The sequence below is a fragment of the Heloderma suspectum genome, chromosome 7 (assembly GCF_057233095.1).
Source record: "Heloderma suspectum isolate Gila_16-S chromosome 7, 16-S_ref, whole genome shotgun sequence".
NCBI lineage: Eukaryota > Metazoa > Chordata > Lepidosauria > Squamata > Helodermatidae > Heloderma > Heloderma suspectum.
Window position 1 is genome coordinate 103,412,786 of NC_139464.1, and position 20,520 is coordinate 103,433,305.

At 43.6% G+C, this 20,520-nt stretch overlaps 1 protein-coding gene across 3 annotated transcripts in view; it reads left to right on the top strand.

The window, feature by feature from the left end:
* LAMB4 (laminin subunit beta 4) overlaps positions 1-20,520 on the top strand; it is an 88,353-nt gene that overhangs the window by 41,488 nt on the left and 26,345 nt on the right. For all 3 annotated transcript variants that reach the window (XM_084811015.1, XM_084811016.1, XM_084811017.1), the window contains exons 11-26: positions 323-386; positions 697-911; positions 3,302-3,422; positions 3,671-3,859; positions 5,130-5,309; positions 6,183-6,292; positions 6,916-6,995; positions 7,358-7,508; positions 8,679-8,810; positions 10,084-10,269; positions 10,987-11,108; positions 11,375-11,495; positions 13,006-13,183; positions 16,431-16,574; positions 17,045-17,276; positions 20,184-20,341. In XM_084811015.1, coding sequence (XP_084667141.1) covers positions 323-386; positions 697-911; positions 3,302-3,422; positions 3,671-3,859; positions 5,130-5,309; positions 6,183-6,292; positions 6,916-6,995; positions 7,358-7,508; positions 8,679-8,810; positions 10,084-10,269; positions 10,987-11,108; positions 11,375-11,495; positions 13,006-13,183; positions 16,431-16,574; positions 17,045-17,276; positions 20,184-20,341 — 2,383 coding nt within the window. The remainder of the gene's footprint in view (positions 1-322; positions 387-696; positions 912-3,301; positions 3,423-3,670; positions 3,860-5,129; positions 5,310-6,182; positions 6,293-6,915; positions 6,996-7,357; positions 7,509-8,678; positions 8,811-10,083; positions 10,270-10,986; positions 11,109-11,374; positions 11,496-13,005; positions 13,184-16,430; positions 16,575-17,044; positions 17,277-20,183; positions 20,342-20,520) is intronic.

Consider the following 20,520-nt stretch of genomic DNA (forward strand, 5'->3'; position numbering starts at 1 on the left):
TGCCCACCCCCATCCTTGAGGTCTGAGTTCCACGCTCAGGGAAGAAGCCACTGGGGAGGTTTCCACGGTAGTTGGAGGGGCTGGGAGAGGAGATCCGTGTCGGATTTCCCACTCCAAGGTCAAAGCTCTGTGTATAGCCCTGGAGAGGAAAATCCGCACAATCCCATGGCCCCTGTGGCACCCATCCCATGACCATAAGATTGCTGTCTTAGTCTTAATGGTGCAGCCTTCAGCTAAGCCTGTGTTATGCTGGAGCATATTTCAGTGAAGTGTTTTGCATTCATATACTTAAAATTATACATATTACTTTCCATTTTTGCAGGTTGTTTTCAAAGCTCTAGATCCCAGCTTTGAAATAGAAAATCCTTATATCTCATACATCCAAGGTATGAATAATTTGGATTTCCCCCCCACTGCCTTTAGTAAAGGGCCGTAGCTCAGTGGTGGAGGAGTTTGCACACAGAAGGTCCCCAATTCAGTGCCCAGCATCTCCAGTAAAAAAAAAAAAAAATGGGGGGGAGGTCTTGGGTTGAAGGGCTGGGGAAGTGTGAGGAACCATTGCCAGGTGGGGTTGATAATCCTAGGCAAGATGGGACCAGTGGTCTGGCTTGGGTATATAAGGCAGCTTCATATGTTCGTATGAAATTTACCTGGGAGATAAATTAACCCATTATTTCTCCTTGTTCCTAATTACAGAGCTCATTACTTTTACAAATCTGAGAATAAACTTTACAAAGCTTCACACACTTGGAGATACTTTACTTGGACAAAAACAGCACAATCCTCTGGAAAAATACTACTATGCACTTTATGAGATGGTTGTTCGCGGAAGCTGTTTTTGCCATGGTCACGCTAGCTACTGTGGCCCTGGGCAAAATGTGCGGGGTGACGTTTTCCATGAGCCTGGAATGGTAAGCCACATGTCTTCTAACTCTTTAGGAAGACTTTATTTGAAGTGAACATCCAGCTGCCTTGAGGCACTGCAGAAATATTCCTAAAAATAATTAACACATGGATATTGGGATAATAGCAGGAAAATACCACAGCTGTAGTGGTATTTTGCAGGTATAATTCAGTAAGTAGCCTGTGCTGTACGTAAACCTGAATGGCCTCTTCATTGGATAAATGCAATAATGCTTAACTTCAAAGAACAGTGGAAGAGAGAAAGAGAGGGTTGCCCAAGAATTTAGGAATATAAAAAGTATTCCTCTACAAGTAGGGCCTCAACAAGTAGAACAAATTCTTGCAATGTGGAGTGATCCTGTTTAGGATTTCATCCAGGGTACTCCATTCCAGAATACTCCATTCCACTCTCCCTCCTTTCTGGTATTCTATTTTTTCATGCTCCTACAGTCACTCCACATTCCAGGGCCACTGGGCATGCTCAGTCCTAGCTGGGCTGTTTGAGATGCCCCCCACCTTAACCAGTGGTGGCTCTGATTTCAGTGGGGCTGTGAACCCTCTCCCCCAAATAGGTTCAGCATCTTAGATAGCTCCTTTAGAGTTTGAGCTGGTTCTGACTGAAACCCAGAATGGATTCACAGCCCCACTGAAATCAGTGCCACCAGCCTCCACTGCCCTTAACGTTGTTTTTCTAAAGTTTTTTGAGGGATATTATTTTAGCTTTACCTTCAGGACGAAATCTATCCTGAGATTTTATGCCATCTACTAAATTACAAAGCAGGAGGACTTTGGAATGAATTTGTCAGAATTAATTGCTCCAGATAAGTGATCTAAACCTGTATTCCAGCCTATAACTGTTCCAGTCTTCTCATCTATAAGCACAACATCCAAATAAGTTGACCAGCTGCAATGAAGGACAGGGCTTGCCATTCCTCAGCCATGGTTATTTACTGGTGCTTTAAATGACGTCATCCTCCAGTTTCACTCCTGTATTCTCAAAGCACTTTCGTGGGTTGGGGGGCGGGAGGGATCTGGTATTTTTTGGCATTGCAAAACAAAGCACAAATCTCCACCAGTGTAGTTGCACTATTCCACGGTACCACAGCACCACCTAGAGGTTATGTAACAGAAAGACAAGAAAGATAAACAACTTCGTGTAGAGATCCAATCTTAATTCTACAAAGAATCTGGAGCAGAAGCAGTTGGTTAAACAGCCTCATCTAGAAAAGCTCATTATCTGCATCAGGGCTAAGCAGAATTCTCATCTTTACCAGGCTTTAAAACCTGGGTTTGAAGCAGGTTTACAAACCTTAGTTAAGAGAAAACTTAGCATTAGCGCAGATGGGATCTTACACCATGCTAGGAAGGGAGGGGGGAATTTGTGCCAGGGGGAGACAAGATGGGAACACCTCTTCCTAAAGCTGACCCTTGCCCTAGATCAGGGTGGGCAGAAAGGATCTGGATTTTTTTGTAGCTCTAAGGGGGATTTGCAGCAGATTGGCAAGGATTCTGATTCCCAATTATTTAACAAGAGCAACCACAGAATGACTCCCCTCCTGCCCTAAATTATACTGCTGAAATGAAGGGAGCTTGGGGTAACCTGGAGTGTATTTTTGTTTGGAAGGACTGTAAGCTCCATTCAGTTCTGGTGCTGAAAATAAATTCCTGGGCTCAGAATTCTTTAATTCTAAGTATATGTCTTTTGCACCAGCCTCTGGTTAGTGGATCTGGGGCTCTAGTAAAAAAACAAACAAAAACAGATCCTGCATGCCTGAAGTCTGCCCACCCAAGCCCTAGATGGCACCAAAGACCAATAAACTACAGGATATGTTGATGTTGCTGCAGGAGATTTATGGCAAGATTCCATCATTCCTGCCATTAGAAGTCAAATTCTCTTCCCTGCCTCCCTTGAAGAGACCTTAGATCACACCCTGCCCAGGTTGTGCTCATAGCAGGTGTCCCTTTCACCCCAGCTTAGTTGCACTACTGGTAATATATATCTTACAACCAGGAGATGTGTGTGTGCGCACATGCGTGTGCTAGAGTGTTGGACTGGGAGTCGGGAGATCCGGGTTCTAGTCCCTACTCGGCCATGGAAGCTCACTGAGTGACTTTGGGCCAGTCACAGACTCTCAGCCCAGCCTACCTCACAGGGTTGTTGTTGTGAGGATAAAATGGAGAGGAGGAGGATTATGTACACTGCCTTGGGTTCTTAAAAGAGGAAAAAAGGTGGGATATAAATGTAACAAACAAATAAATAAATTTATGGCAGTTGTGTGAGTATGTATATCCAGTTCATTTCTGGGGACTTGCATGAGAGACTTATCTGGTGGATCCAAGGAAAAGCAAGGCACTCCTTCTAATCTGGTGTTTTACATTTGTTGTTGACATATTGCAGGTCCATGGGAGTTGCCTCTGCGAGCACAACACAGATGGTTTGTCCTGTGAAAGATGTAAAGCTTTTTACAATGATGCTCCCTGGAGGCCAGCAGAAGGATCACAGGAAAATGCTTGCCAAAGTACCTAAAAATTAAGTCAATTGCTTTTTATCAGACTTGTGATTGGCCATTTGCCATCTCAATGCATTGGCTAAAAATACAGTGCACCGATAGGCTGAACATTCTGTTGTAATTTCCTTTCTACATAAGGGCTGTCCACAGTCTCTTCTACAAAGTTCAATAGAATCTTGAGTCTGTTTTTAGTACTTGGATTTATATGGTCTCTGTTCTTGTGTACAGATACAACTAATTTGTGTATTCTGTTTCAGGGTGTGAATGCAATGGTCATTCTGAAAGTTGCCATTTTGATATGGCGGTGTATCTTTCTAATAATCATATCAGTGGTGGAGTATGTGAAGACTGTCAACACAACACAGTGGGACACCACTGTGATCAGTGCAAGCTTTTCTTTTATCAGGAGCCCCAGAGGGCCATTTCAGACCCTCATGCATGTGTCCGTAAGTATGAAACCCTCATTGGGTGATCCATAGGGTTGGATCCTGAAGGCACATAATGAGTTGTCCCATTGATTTCAATGGGATCTACCTTCAGCTAACGAAGTCTGGATCATAGAATCATAGAATAGTAGGGTCGGAAGGGGCCTATAAGACCACTGAGTCCAACCCATCCAACCCGCAGAATTTATTTGTTAATCAAGAATTTAGTATTCATGAGCCAAAATGCTACATAATAAGGAACTCAGCAAGTTGTACATAATGGCAGAAGCCATCAATTGAGATCTTGGGTGGCAGACCTGGAATGGATTAGGGAACAGGTGCATACATACGCAAGTTTCTACTCTTCTAAAAACCTCTAAGATGCAGAATACAAAAAACCAAAGAGTTCTGGGGAAAATGTGATTAGGATTTGGGATAACATCCCTTCTCTTTTCTTAGGATAAGAGAGTTGGCCTTTATGCACCCCACTTTACTTAAGAAAGGGGAGAAGGCTTAGCCCAGGGGTGAGGAGCTGCTTTCAGCCTGAGGGCCAAATTCAATTTCTGAGAAGATCGGGGGATCGGGGGGGGTGGTGCATTCCAGTGGGCAGGGCCAAAGGCGAAGGGGGCAAGACCAAAGGCAAAAGCAGAGGAGGGGAGAAATACACTAAAAAAAAAAGAGCATATTTTAACTTAAAGCTCCTACTGCCAGCAACTAAGTCTTAGGAGAGGCATTTCAAAGTGTTAGACTGGGGAAAAAACTGCACTAGATCTGGGAAACCATCAAATGGTCAGTGGCCAGGGAAGGGGCTTGTCCATCTGGGGAACCCTAGAGGGCCATATTTGGCCTTTGGGATTGAGGGTCCCAACCCCTGGCTCAGGCCTATATGCATGGATCTGCAAAAGAATCATGGCCTGTGTTTTCACCGCATGCTCTTTTGTCTTTCCTAAATGTGTGAGGAAATATTCTTGTTTAGCCAAATTATTCCTGTTTGCTTTAGATACATAAAAATATGTACAACTTCCCACCCTAAAACTATGACACTTCATATTGTATGTGTTCTACAACAAAGGAGTCGTTTGTTCTCTGGTGTTGATTTCAACTCCTCTTTCTATATATTATATATTTTACATTTGAGATTCTCACTGAAAGGATATTCTGGTCAGTTATGTGGGGTTTAGCAATACCAAGACTGACTAATACATAGACTAATAATAGATTGGCTATTATTTTCAGCATGGTAATGCTTCCATGTGACCACTTATGTCAGTGTCTGTCTATGTGTCTGTAGCCTGTGCCTGTGATCCACATGGTACCTTGTACAATGGGCTGTGTGAAGGTCATACAGACCCTGTTCTTGGAACTTTTGCTGGCCAATGCCATTGCAAGGAAAATGTGGAAGGAGTTCGTTGTGACAAGTGCAAGTCAAACTATTATGGAATGAGTGGAAGTGATCCCCTTGGCTGTCAGCGTAAGAGTTTTTCCTTCTTGTCCTCCCTTTCTAAATATTAAAGATAGCAGTAGATATAAAAGCATGATCATGCTCTGATTTCAGAACATGTTAAGTTGCCTGTCTTAGATCTGTGTCATTTCACTGGCTCAGTTACTGTGATGAAAAGCATTTAGAAAATGTTCATGTTAAAGGAAACGTTGCACTATAAAACACAGAGGAAAGGTGAAATAAAATGTCCCTCATTTCTCCTAGCTGTGTATTCACCTTAGATGTGTTGGAAAAAATGTTCTGGCCACAGGAAATAATGAATGGGAGTCCACTGTATCCCATGGCTTTTTCAAAAATAAATATGAATATAGCTTTTTTATCTCGAGCAGCCAGACTTGGTTTTACTTGAAGTCCAATGTTGCTTGTTCTTGAATTCTGTTTGTGCTCTGCTGCAATCCCAGATAATACAGTTGCATATTACATGGTCTGCAAAGGGATGCTAAATATCTTCAGGCCCCTGCCAAGCCTTCTGTTCTGTGAAAGAGGTGCAAAGATGCAGAGACAGCTGGCTGTATTGTTAGCAATAATGCCCATCACCCATTTCGTCATGCCATTCTGTGTCCTTTTTATCCTTTATGATAGGCTTTTAATGGCAATGCTTCAACGATGAAATAATAATTAGAAGTGATAAATAAAAGGTAGAAGTGGCATTCAGCAGTAGGGTGCTGTGGCTGGCAAAGGCCCATACAATCAGGCCCACACATACTTGCTTGTTCATACTGCATCTGGGAGGTGCATTCCCATACTGTGGGAAGTGGCTCCCACACACTTGTCTGTGTGGGGGGCTTGGGGATGGAGGGGCTATGCTAACAGAGATGGTGACTGTGCATTCTGTTCTTTCAGCCTGCAACTGTGACCCTTCTGGAAGTTTGCCTTTCTCTGTTTGCAACTCAGTGACTGGAGAGTGTCTGTGCCAGCAGTTTGCCACTGGGCAACATTGTGAAGAATGTCTTGTAAGTAATCGTGAGGCTTTCACAGAGAGTTCTTGCAATATCCCATTTTATGAATTTTTCAGTGGCCTTCTCTGTTGATTTTCCTGCCTTTCAAAGGTCTATGGGATACCAATGAAAAGGACCAGATATGAAGCAGTTCTGAATCAAATGGCATGGCAATATCTCCACAATGCTTCATTAGACAGTACTTTTGTAAGGACAACTAAGGACATGCAAAAGTGTGAGCATTAAACTGAGGATTATTTGTTTCTTACAAATTGCTGGGGGACCAGGGCTCAGAGTCAGCACTACCCATAAGGGAAACCCAGGAAGTATTGCTTGCTGCTAGGTTCCAGACCCAGCAGAAGCACAAATGGATTTCACTCATGACACTTTTGGAGTGTGGCGGGAGGCTGCTTTGAGTCTGTTAGTAGAAGAACTCAACGCAGGATCTTATTTACCTGTCTCCAAACTTGAAGCAAGCGTCACTCAGTTGCACCCTTTTCCCATGTTGATCTGTCACTTGGAATGGAGTCCAACAACTGACATGTTCACTAAGTAAAACAATTTTTATGTCAAATTGGGGTAACCAGTTTGCTAGTTGTCTTCTTCTTCTTCTTCTTCTTTTTTTTTTTTTACTGCAGAAAGGATACTGGGGTCTTGGAAGTAACTTTTATGGATGTTCTCCATGCAACTGTGACATTGGTGGTGCCCAAAATAACTTGTAAGTCTATGAATTCCTATTCCCAATATTTCATTCAACATCTAAGAAAAGTGGCACCAAGAACTCCCATTGAAAGTGGTGGATGTAACACAGAATTGCTCCGAATGTGAGAACAGTCCTTTCCTTTCTTTGCCATTATAGTCACAGGACACCACAAGCATGAACTTAAGCATTAGACTTAAGCATCATTACAGCTGACAGCTAGCCATATGGAAGGCTTCTTTGGCTCTTATAGGAGAGCATTTACATTGCAATAAAGCAAGATAAAGGAAGGAAGGTCTCCTGATGCATAGCATTAGATGTACATTTATCTATGATTGCAGGGGTTCTTGCACTGTTCCTCTTCCTGTCTTTTCTGCTAGGTGCACAACTACCAGTGGTCAGTGTGAGTGCCTTCCTAACATAGTGGGCCGTCAGTGTACTGAACCGGCTGCAGGATACTTTTTCCTACCTTTGGATTATTACATATATGAAGCAGAAGACTCCATGCCTCTCCCAGGATTGTTACCTTTGGTATTTTATTTATCTTTACTGCCTGATTCAGGTTATGGTTATAGTAATATAGATCAAAAAATGCAGGGGAATCAGTTAAAGCTAGTAGGAGGCAGAGGGAAAGAGGGCAAGCTATAGAAAGAAGAGTACATATTTTACTTGTTTATTGGCTTCGATATTTATTCTTCAGCCTACAACAAAAGGTTCTCAGGTCACGTTACAAAGTGTAGTAAGACATACATTTATGCAGGGTTGTGTATATGCCATAACCCAGACTTCCCCACCTGAGCTCCTTCCAGATGTTTTGCTCTACAACTCCCATAATCCCCAGCCAATGGTCATGGGTCATGGGAGTTGTAACTCAAAACATCTGGAGGGCACCAGGTTGGGGGAGGCTGCCATAAACCATAACAGGGAGTGTATTTCATGGCTCCTGGGAATCTTGGCTTTCATTTTAAAACAAAGAGCAGGTTACTAGTCCCTGTAGCTGCAGAGATGTGCTTGGAAGTAGATAAACAATGTGTGCTGAAATCCCCAAAGTCAGAGAAATTATGGAATAACATTTCCAGTGGTTGTTGAGTAAAGCGTGGGTGCCCTGCTCTAGCTCCTTGTCCCTCCTCATGACTAGTAAAACCAAAATAAATTATGCAAAATAGTGAAATCTGTGGAATTTCAAATTATGCAAATTTCAGCTGTTTCTGAGTGAAGGTTATGGATTGGCTGGATGTAAAATTTAAATTTAGCGTAGAGTGCACACTGCATTTAAGGAATCCTTTGCTGTCTCTAGATAATCCCTGTTCAAATTGCATAGTTTCTCATTTAGTACTTTCTCAGGTTTGGGAATTATAAAACACATTGATAGCTCATAAATAATGGGATTTTCCTTTGTTCTCTCTCTTTTTTTCTCTTCTTATTCCTACCTCTCTTAATTACCATGATTATTTCTGAAAATAGACATTTGATTTTCTTGGATTTAGATTCTACCCCCAAAGGTACCCAGAGTTCGGTTTGTAAGTAGGTTAGTACAAAGTTCTCTGATGTAGAAAATGTGATATGGTCCAGACTTTTCATTTTTGAGCTTCAGTGCTTGCCTAGTTGTTTGTAGTTTGATTGTGTATGTATATTACTGACAACTAAAAAAATAAAGCCAACACTCTGACACTGCTACCACTTCAAACACCTGTTTATAAGATTCGACCCACAGCCATGCCACGGTGTGATGTCTATTTTCGACAACAAGGTTATGATTTTGCAATTGAAAATGGAAAAATCATCTTGAACAGAAATAAGAAAAGAAGCATAAGAAAACCAACAGTTGGACAGGTAAATCTAATATTCTATTAATTGTTCTGGGATAAATGGCAAAAAAGTTAAAGATCATCTATCAGAATGTCAGACTGGTTCAAGATCCTTGGAGAAGTGTGCCTTATTTGGGTCTCTCCCATCTGTATCACTTATGACATTTGTGAAATGTATTTTAATGGTTTTTAATTTTTGTGAACTGGCTCTGGAGTGGTATACAAATATAATGAATGAATGAATGAGTGATGTATAGATGTATGCCTAGTATAGAAACTAACAGAGATATGGAGGCTGTGTCCCTCATCCATTTAGAGTTGGATAGAGGTAGTCACCATTCAGCTTTGCTGCTGCTCTCGGTTGTTTTGTCTATCCATATTAATTCTGAGGTTTGGTGCTGGCCTAATTCATTCTCCCTTTTCAGAGAGGGCAATGGAACTGGCAGGGGCTCTCCACTCAAGAGGAGGCCTTGATGGTGGCAGTAGGAGAGAGGGAACAAAAGAGGCTATGGCAGGTTTCCCTTTTGTCCCCACTGAACTCCAACAGCAAAATCAAAATACAGACAAGAGGCTTCTATCCACAACTCTTTAATCCTTTTACTTCAGTGGGTCTTACAGATGCTAATTGTCAGTAACTCACAGTCTACAAAGGAAAAACCTTCAGGGAGTTCAAGGGTAACCAGGAAGACTGGAAGTTACCTACCATTTGAGAAAAGGCGGGCACACTTCCCTAACTTAAGGAGTGAGGTGGGGGTCTCCCTCTGTCTTGTGAGGTATCTACGTGTAGCTGTTTCCGCCGGGCCAATCGGGCAGATCACCTAAGCTCTGCCCCTGCCATCTCTCCCTTGGCCCTTTGTCTGCGCCTGGCGTCTACGAATTCAGGCTGTCCAAGCCCCACCTCTCCCTGTTCACTATCTCTCATGGGTGTGTGTGAAGAGAGGCTCTCTCCGTCCAGCTGGACTATTGAAACCTGAGGAGTCTGTCCCTCCCTATCTGGAAGAGTCTGGGAAAGTTTCTCCCCCACATTTTGCGGTTCCTCTTCAGACTCTGAGCTACCCTGCTACTGCCTATGCTCAGAGGCACCCCTGACACCTGGTATCATCCAGATGTTTTGGACCACAACTCCCACCATTCCTCCCATTGATGGGACTTTTAGTCCAACCAGGACTACAGGAAGGTACCAGGTTTGGGAAGCCTGGTCTGTGGCTACTTGGGGCGGCGGCGGCGGGGGGGGGGGCGGTTATACTGAAGTTTCTTGAATGAACTTGCTATTTTAAAAAGCAAATATCTCCTTTCAGGGTTCAGTTCTGTCTGGCAGGAACTCTGCTCTGGATGTTGTTATTAGGGAATCCATTCCTGGAAAACCTGTGACATGGTCTGGGCTGGGTTTTGTACGTGTCCAAAGTGGAACAGGGCTAAGATTTACAATCAACAACATCCCTTTCCCGATGGATTTTAATATCATCATTCGCTATGAACCTGAGGTAATTATTGTTCTTCATAATTCTCCCAGGATATGTTCAACTCGTATTTTAGCACACTTAAAATAAAAGCAAGCCCTTTGAAGTAAAGCAAAATACAAGACATATTACAATTGTGTGCATGGAATATATTGAACCAAATCCTGCTAAATTTTTCCTGATCTTCAAGTTTATCTTTGACATGGTAAATATCACCTATTCGTTTTGTGAAACAAATATTTATTTGGAGGTAAGATCTGAGAATGACCATGTAGTGGAGGGCCATTAAGCACAAAAATCCTCCAGGATATGATAAATCTTAGATCTCACTACATGGATGAGATTTTGCACACCTAGTGATTTCACAGTGAGTATTTTCTATCCAAATTGCGTGCATTCATTGCAGCAGAAATCAAACAAGTAGCAGAAGGCTGCACACTCAGACAGAGAGAGACAAAATATGTAATGTGCAATCTCATGACAAGCTGCTGCATGGCAACATGCATGGGTTAACATATGTGGACTATATATTGCTGAATGCAGCAGGCTTCCATGCACCAAGCTGAAGAAAACTACTTTCACATGTGGGTTGTGTTCACTGGCCTGGAGGAAATGTTATTTCTGGTGGAGCAGGAAGCAGTCATTCAACCCTTGTTGGGTCTGCCCTTGTTCCCTAGTCAAATACCTCAATATGTTTCTGCTTTAAGAAACCAACTGATTTTTTTTCTTCCAAACATACAGTCTTTAGAAGATTGGACAGCAAGCATTGTTGTAAAGCCTTCTGGTACCATGGGAAGTGAACACTGCAGGAACAACGCAGCCTTGCAAGAGCTGCACTCGCTTGCTCTACCATCTACAATGAGGTCTGGATATTACCTGTTTTCTTAGACCACTGTTGGACCATCCATGCTCTTGCAAACTTAATATATTGGGGAATAAGAGTCCCAAGGGAGAAGATATCCCCTCCCTTTATCTTTTCCAACACTTCACCCTCCACCAGCCTATCTCCATTTTTCATGCCCACAGATACTTTTTTCATGCCCACATATACACACCAGAATCATTAACCCTGGGATAAAGAGTAGATGGATTCTTTAATTCATGATTACTTATTCCTTCTGTTAAACAGAATTGAACTGCTACCTACTCCTGTATGCTTAGAACCAGGAACAGAATATTTTATAGATGTCTATTTTTCCAAGTCCTCTGTCCCTGACCCAAAGACTCGATCATCCATATTGATTGATTCAGTAAGTAGATGTGCTGCATAACATCTTTTCCTTTCTGTTTGATCACATTTTCTTGAGCAATGGATGGATGGATGGATAAATCAGTTAATACATGTATATCATACCTAACAGACAGGTGGCTAACAACCACAAAAATACATAAACTAAGCAATAAAACAGATTGTGTTTTATGCTCTTGCTCACTCCCTTTTTTTGCTCAGAATCTTTTGGCCTCAAACCTCTTCTTTATTTGCTTGCTTGCCTGATACCTCCTTTTCTGTAGAATTCTTTCCCTTGTCATAAGTCTCTACCATTTTCTCCATTTATTTATTTAGGACGGAATCCTATCAGGATAGGTGGCCACCTCCGAACTCAGAGACGACCGCCTATCCAATGCAGGGCAGGAGTAGCGTGGAGGGGATCATCCCCTCCGCGCTTCAGCCACCCTGCATTTGTGGCTGGACAGCTGATTTCGGCTGTCTAGCCATGGGAAGTTGGACCAGGGGTGGGGGACAGATGCCAGATGATGCATAGGAAGTGTCGGAATGGAACTTCCCCCCTCGCTGCCCCAGCATGCCCCCAGGAATGCCCTGTTTTCGCTGCTCTGCACTCCTCTTCTGAGCACAGAGTGCAGGGCCGTTCCGTGCTGCCTACAAGGCAGCACATGAGGGGGTGGAGGCCAGTTCTCAGGGAACCGACCTATCCTATGGCCATCTAGCTTCTGACTAGCAGCCATAGGATTGTGCCCTTAATTATTTTTAAAATGTATAATCTGTCCTTCATCCAAGGGCCCCCCGGCCACTATGCCAGCCTAGAGTTGGTGTAAGTAGTTGCCCTCCATTGGTTCCATTGAGGGGAAATGGGGAAGAAATGAAACCTGTGGGGCAGACAAAAAGGTAAGTCTGCCCACAATCCCAGGGCAGGGAAAGCAACCCTTTTTGGGCCTGAATGGGCATCCCTCAACACCAAATGTGACCGGTGAACAGAGACTGTCGCTAGACTCCAGGCTGGGTCGGGCTCACTCATATTGGCTAGTTTCAGAAAGTCCTGTACGTCTTATACCATTGCAGTCGGATCTCTTTTGTTGAACTTAAAGTTGTGGCCCTATTTTACCCCACCACATGTGCGTTGTTTCTTTATTCTTGGGTAAGGTCACAAATGGAATGAGATATTTTACACCCACATGCCTTTTTAGTTCCTGCACCAAATAATTAAGTTATCCATTTACAGGTATACTTGGGATGTGAACTATTCAGTGTGGGGCTGATTATGTGAATCAAATCTACACCCAAGAAAGGGAATGATTAGCTTGAGGGATGTTAAAAGTCTTTGTAAGGCAGCAGTGCCTAGAAAGCTGCAGTGAATAGGCTGCATTCCAAATAATGATACATCTTTATGAGTCACCAGGCATTAATAATTTCATTGCAAAAATACATTATTAATCCAATTCAACTGCTAAACAGGATCTTGCTAAACTATACTTTTCTATTCAGTCAGTTAAAACATCTCTTTGCTTTTGTCGATTCTAAAGCTTGGACTCATTCCCAGAATCAGTTCCGTGGAAAACCTTTGCAACAAAAATGATTTAGAAAAGTACCGGCAGTACCATTGTATTGAAATAGCTTCAGCAATTGGACCACATATCCTACCAGAAGTGTGTGCAAAACTAATAGCAAGTCTGTCTGCTCGTATTCACAATGGAGCAGTTTGTAAGTATCAATGTCACTTGCTTTTCTTGCTGCTACCTTTGCACACCGTCTGTATTTTCCAAGGAGGCACAAAATGGTACATAATTTCTGTGCGTTTGTCTTCTTTAAAGATAACTTTAAAGTTAAACCCCTTTTTTCGGTGTTGTGTCTTTTGGATTGTAGCCTGTGGACAGGGACTGTGTTAGTTCTTACCTTTCTAAGCTGCCTTGGGAACCTTTTTGACCAAAGGGTGGGGAATCTTAAAAAAAAAAAAAAAAAACTTTAAAAGCTTATTGGGGCATGATGTCACTAACGCCCCATCTGGACAGGGGATTTACTTTGGTTCTGCTGTGCCTTAGGTAGTCTTCTGCCCTGGAAGACAGAAACAAAATTCAAAGTGATCTTGATAGGCTGGAGTGCTGGGCAGAAAACAACAGAAGGAAATTTAAGAGGGATAAATGCCAAGTTCTGCACCTAGGAAAAAGAAACCAAATGCACAGTTACAAGATGGGGGATACTTGGCTCAACAATACTACAAGTGAGAAAGGTCTTGGAATTGTTGTCGATCACAAGCAGAAAGGAGCCAACCATGTGATGTGGCTGCAAAAAAGGCAAATGCTCTTTTGGGCTGCATTAATAGAGGTATAGCTTCCAAATCACATGAAGTACTCGTTCCCCTCTACTCAGCACTGTTTAGGCATCATCTGTACTATGTCCAGTTCTGGGTGTCATAGTTTAAGAAGGATGCAGACAAACTGGAGAGGGTTCAGAGGAAGGCAACAAAGATGATCAGAGGACTGGAAACAAAGCCCTATGAGGAGAGACTGAAAGAACTGGGCATTTTTAGCCTTGAGAAGGGAAGACTGAGGGGAGATATGAGAGCGCTCTTCAAGTACTTGAAAGGTTGTGACAGAGAGGAAGGCCAGGATCAGTTCTCGATCATCCCAGAGTGCAGGACACGGAATCATGGGCTCAAGTTACAGGAAGCCAGATTCTGGCTGAACATCAGGAAAAACGTCCTGGCTGTTAGAGCAATACAACAATGGAACCAATGACCTAGGGAGGTGGTGGGCTCTCCCACACTGGAGGCATTCAAGATGAGGCTGGACATACATCTGTCAGGGATGCTCTGACTTGGATTCCTGCATTGAGCAGGGGCTTGGACTCGATGGCCATGTAGGCCCCTTCCAACCCTACTATTCTATAATTCTGTGATCATGTCAGATGACATAACTCCCGCTCTGCATCAATCGCATGCTTTTCTGCCTGAAATGCCGCTTCTTTGCAAAGTTGTTTTCCGCCAGATTTTCCCCTCAGTGGGGTTTGGGAGTCTGTATGACCTCAATTGGCTTCAGCGCGGGCTGGAGGGAGCAGCACTGATAGGCAGAAAGGAAAGTTGCATCATTAAAGGGTGGACATGAGGAGAGGTATTGCTAACATGTCTACTTGGAAGTAACTCATTGTCTTCCATTGCACTTCACTGCGCACGGGAGCCAGGAGAGGGGCGGGGAGCAAGCCTCCGCTCATTCACTGCCCCGCACCTACGTTCAGTTCGACTTGCTGACTCCACCCACCCCCAACTAATGCAGTTTCAGGTGCTGTTTGCCCCATGAAAGTTTTTTTGTTTTTTTTTAATGAATACACTGATTTACTGGATGCGTTTGCCATGGCAAGAGCAAACTCGATTTCAGGAAAATCCAGATTTAAACAGAATCACCTCAGAAAGCGTCTCTATGTAGATGAGGGCCTAAAACTCTTTTGGATGTGATATGCATCTGCTTTTGAAAGATGTTCCGAAATAGTACAAACTGTAGCAGCCTCTTTCATCCTAGGGTGGAATATGCAAATATGTAACATTTATGATGGCTTACTGTTCATTTGGGAGCACACAAGCCTTCCCCATACCTTATTTCCCAGCAGAACTGCTGAGAATGCAGGCACGTCACCACTTCCCATTGTGGTGGTAGCTGCGGCAGGGCAAGCAGTGTCCCCACTCCTCCAAAGTTGCTCACCCCTGCACTATACACACAGGCCAAAATCCCCCCCCCCCCCCCAGTGACGACTGGGAGCTGGTAGTTGACCATCCCAGGTGGAAAGTTAATGTGCAACTAGGGATGTACGAAAGTCACTTACCTTTTCGCAGGGGTGATTCGCGGTGGGGGGGGAGGCACTTCGCTTCTCCCCCCGAACTTCAGGCAAGGGGGGTAAGGCGTCCCGCCTCGCCCAGCCGAAATTCAGGCCGGGGAGGGAGGCGCCCTGCCTCTCCCGGCCGAAATTCAGGCCGGGGAGAAGCGCCCCGTCTCCCCGGCAGCGAAAGAAAAAGTAAAAAAAAACAAAAAAACCCGTGATAGGCTACGTAACGATTAACGTAGCCTGTCACGGCTAGATTTCCAAAGTCAGCCGTGATAGGCTACGTTAATCATCACATAGCCTATCACGGGTGACTTGGGGGGGGAAAAAAAGGCGTGTACGCAAATGGCGGCAGCCCATGGGCGCCGCCATTTGCGTTCCTTATTTTGGCACGTCTAGTCTACGTAAAGATTTACGTAGACTACGGCGAAAATAAGTGAACGCTATTTGCGTTGCCCTTATTTTCGCCGTAGTCTACGTAAATCTTTACGTAGACTAGACGTGCAAAAATAAGGAACGCAAATGGCGGCGCCCATGGGCCGCCGCCATTTGCGTACGCGCTTTTTTTTTTTTCAAATAAAAAGAAGTACTTCTTCAAACAGTGCATAATTAAACTATGGAACTGGCTACCACAAGATGTCACAATGGACACCTATTTGGATGGTTTTAAAAGGGGATTAGACAAATTCATGGAGGATAAGGCTATCAATGGCTACTCGTCCTTATGCCTATATGCTACTTCCAGTATCAAAAGTAGTATGCCTATGTACACCAGTTGCTGGGGAACATGGACAGGAGGGTGCTATTGCACTCATGTCCTACTTGTGAGTTCCCCATGGGCAGCTGGTTGGGCACTGTATGAAGAGAATGCTGGATGAGATGGGCCCTTGGTCTGATCAAGCAGGGCTCGTCTAATGTTCTTATGTAGAAATGGTTTGGTTGGCTTCCCTGTTTTACCAGGTATGATGATGTTTTTAATTATGTTCAGGTTGTGTTGATAGTATTTTAATCTTATTATTTTGTTGCCTTGAAGAAAGCCAGAGTATAAATGAATTCAATGAGTAAATATAGAATTTGATGGTACCTTCTATTTCTTTGATTCTATGAAGTTATAAATAGAGTGTGTTTCTTCTGAAAGCCTGCAGGTGTCATCCGCAAGGTTCAGTGAATTCTAACTGTGAGAAACTTGGAGGCCAATGTCAGTGCAAAACAAATGTCGTAGGTCGCTGCTGTGATAAATGTTCAGCTGGAAGCCATAGTTTTGGGTCCCAAGGTTGTCTCTGTAAGTACTGGTCTACACTTGTTTTAAGTGGTGGGTTTTGTTCTTTAAAGGTTTAGCTGCTCACCTTTAACCCACCCCCCCTTAAAAAAGAAAATTCTACTGCAGCCTTCCCCAACCTGGTGCCCTCCAGAGCTGTGGGACTACAATTCCCATAATCCCCCATCCAGCAGATCTGTATGGTATAATGGACAGATGTTTGTTTTCCTGGAACATAAGGGACCTGAACTGAAATCTCATGTCAGACATGAATGCATTGGGTGGCTTTAGATATGTCATTCTTTCACAGCCTATATTCCCCATCTGTAAAATGGGAATGATATTGACTAGCCTCACAGGGATATGTAAGGCAATTTGTGCAGAGAGCAAGAGGCTGCTATGGAGATACCTGACTCACACCACACTGAGGGCTTTATATTAAGATAGCAAAACAGTATGTCATCTGAATGATCATCTCTGCTTCTTTCATCAAGCATGTGACTGCCATCCTCAAGGATCAGTGAGTGCTCTGTGTGACCAGGTGACTGGGCAGTGTTCATGCCGGCCAGAAGTGGACGGAAGACAGTGTAGTCAATGCTTGGCTGGATATTTTGGCTTTCCTCATTGCCGGCCTTGCCCTTGCAATGGCTTTGCTGAGCTTTGTGACCCACAGATTGGAGTGTGCTTGAACTGCAGAGGGTTTACAGCAGGAGCCAACTGTGAACGGTATGGGTGGACAGATCTTTTGCACATGCACATTTAGTGCACATTTAAATGATTGAAATGGAAATTAGCAGAGGGTGGGCTAGTTGGGGAAAAGAAAGCTTATGGGGAGGCTTTATGGGGGATATGAAAGGAGCACACAATGGCCTTTGTGCTGACATCATGCATGCACACCAGATCATACACAGGGATTGGGGAAATGGGGCTATAATGGGGATCCCTTGGGAATCCTACTGGGGTGGGCACTGCACCTGTGCTTGGCCTAGACCGGCAGTTACCAAATATACAAAGACAGAGCAACACAGATTTTTAACTTTCCTCTTTAGCACTATGCATGTCTATGAGCCAATACGTCTTGCGTGCAAATATTGGGATCTCAAATTGAAACATACTAAGAATGGTCTTACACCAGAAATTGTACAAATGGTATCATTGAAGGAGAGTGCTATGATGTATTGGCAAGCATATGAATCCCTGTAATATTGAAATTATAAGAAGGATCAATTTCTTGCAAGCTATTTCTCATCCATCTCCTGATCTCTTTGTATGCTCCTTGGTGCTGAACACATTGCCAGTATCAATCGTATTGAGAAAGTAGGAAGGCCAAGCAACATAGGAAGAGTGCAGGCAGGTAGCACAGAATTGCAGGGATGGCGTCAGGAAGGCTACAGCTGAGAACAAGCTGAGGTTAGCGAGGGATGCTAAAGGCAACAAAAAGATACATGCATAGTAAAAGACAGAGGAAAGAAATGGTGGTTCAACTATTAATAAGGATGGCAAAATGATAACAGGTGACAAAGAAAAGGCAGAAGTGCTCAGTTCCTACTTTGGCTCAGTCTTCTCCCAAAAGAGCGTCTATGACCCCCCTGGCAAAGGCGAAGTCCAGGCTGAAGGGGCGGGATTGCAGCTTGAGATTGATAGGCATATGGTCAAGGAACACCTAATTACTTTGAATGAGTTCAAATCTCCATGGCCAGATGAACTGCATCCTAGAGTCATAAAGGAACTGGCAGAAGAACTCTCAGAACCACTGTCTATTCTCTTTGAGAAATCATGGAGGACAGGTGGAGTGCCAGATGACTGGAGGAGGGCTAATGTTGTCCCTATCTTCAAAAAGGGTAAAAAAGTGGAACCTGGGAACTACCAGTCAGTCTGACATCAATCCTTGGGAAAATTCCAGAGCAGATGATAAAGCAATCCATCTGTAAGCGCCTTGAAAACAATGCAGTGATTACTCGAAGCCAACATGGATTTGTCAAAAACAAATCCTGCCAGATGAACCTGATCACATTTTTGATCAGGTAACCACCCTTGTGGACTGTGGGAATGCTGTGTACATAATATACCTCGACTTCAGCAAAGCTTTTGACAAAGTGCCCCATGATATCCTGATGAGCAAACTGGTTCAAAGTGGGCTAGATGAAGCAACGATCAGGTGGATCCACAGTTGGCTTCAGAATCGGACTCAAAGAGTGCATATCAATGGGATCTTCTCAAACTGAGGGGAGGTAACAAGTGGGGCACCTCAGGGCCCAGTGCTCTTCCACATTTTTATTAATGACTTGGAGGAGGAGGTGCAGGGAATGCTGATCAAAATTGCAGATGATAGAAAATTGGGCAGCATAGCTAATACCTTGGAAGACAGAAACAAAATTCAAAGTGATCTGGATAGACTGGAGCGCTGGGCAGAAAACAACAGAATGACATTTAATAGGGATAAATGCCAAGTTCTGCACCTAGGAAAAAGAAACCAAATGCACAGTTTCAAGATGGCTCAACAACACTACAAGCGAGAAAGATCTTGGAATTGTTGTAGATCACAAGCTGAATATGAGCCAACAATGTGATGTGCCTTTGTAGGCCCCTTCCAACCCTACTATTCTATGAATCTATTATTCTAAGCTCTATGTGTTTCATTATACAGCCACTAGATGGCACTGTGTTACAGTGCCACTTCCTCTTTTCATGGAGAAAAACAAATCACAATATTTAAATAGCTCATTATCCACGATCTTTAAAAAAAACTGGGATAAAGGTCAGAAAGCATGGGAGAGGTCCTGGAGCTTGACGACGTCATGTAAAAGACCCGCAACCTTCCGTGAGTAACCAATCTTGATCTCAGGATAAACACCCCATGTGGAGAAGCCCTAATACACTAGCAAACTGGAAAAAGGACGAAGGATGAGTGGTCAATTGTTTTTATAGAAAAGACCCTTTATGTAGAAACACAATATGGTGCCTCATGCTTCAGAGGCAGTCTGCCTCTGAATACTAGTTGCTGGGGAGGGTGCTATTGTGTTCATGCCTTGCTTGTGGGGTTCCCAAAGATATCTAGTTGGTCTCTGTGGGAAACAGAATGCTGGACTAGATGGGACCTTGGTGTGAACCAGCAGTGTTGCAGCGAGGGCTGGACCTTGGAGCTGAAGTCCAGCCCCCCACCCCATGCCCACCCAGAGACTGGCAGGTGATGAGGGCAGCAGAAGCAACCCCCATTTTATTCCTGTAGTCATGATGCTGCTATGATTTAAGTACATTGCACATGCTCATGGTATTCTTTCAAATCAGGATTGGCAAACAGTTTTGTGGTTGTTGTTCAAACATATGAGGAATGTAGAAGCAGTTGTAAAGCAAGGAATAGGGGGCAGGGAATGTTTGTTTCCCTTAGTGCTTCAGTAATACACATGGCCATGTTACCCCCCTCCCCCCGGTAACACCATTAAATCCAGGCTCTAAGGGGGCAATCCAATGCATGTTTAGACCGAAAAAAGTCCTACAACTCCCAGCGTTCCCCAGCCAGCTAAACATGCATAGGATTGTGCCCTAAAATGATCTATCTGCACCACTGCTGACAGGACTTCATTCATGTTCTTATGATGTTATTTTAAAGTATGTTCCCTATGCTTTTGGCAGATGTATAGATGGTTATTATGGGAATCCTCTCAAACAGGAGCCCTGTCGCCCATGTATGTGCCCAGATTCTCCTCCAAGCAGTAGGTACTTTGCACATTCCTGTTACCAAGATCCTTGGACGATGCTAGTAGTCTGCAACTGTTTGGTGGGCTACTCAGGTAGGAAGCTTGCCATCTTTTATGAGTTTCATAATTTTTGTATTCTGTTGTCAAAGGGGATGAAAAATCTCAATCCATTTCAATTCTGCTTGTTGAGATACAACTCTCTTTCAGAAACAGTTGTCATCAGTCACTTGATAGGAGGCAAACGTAAATGACCTTGTGCTAGCACGGAGGGA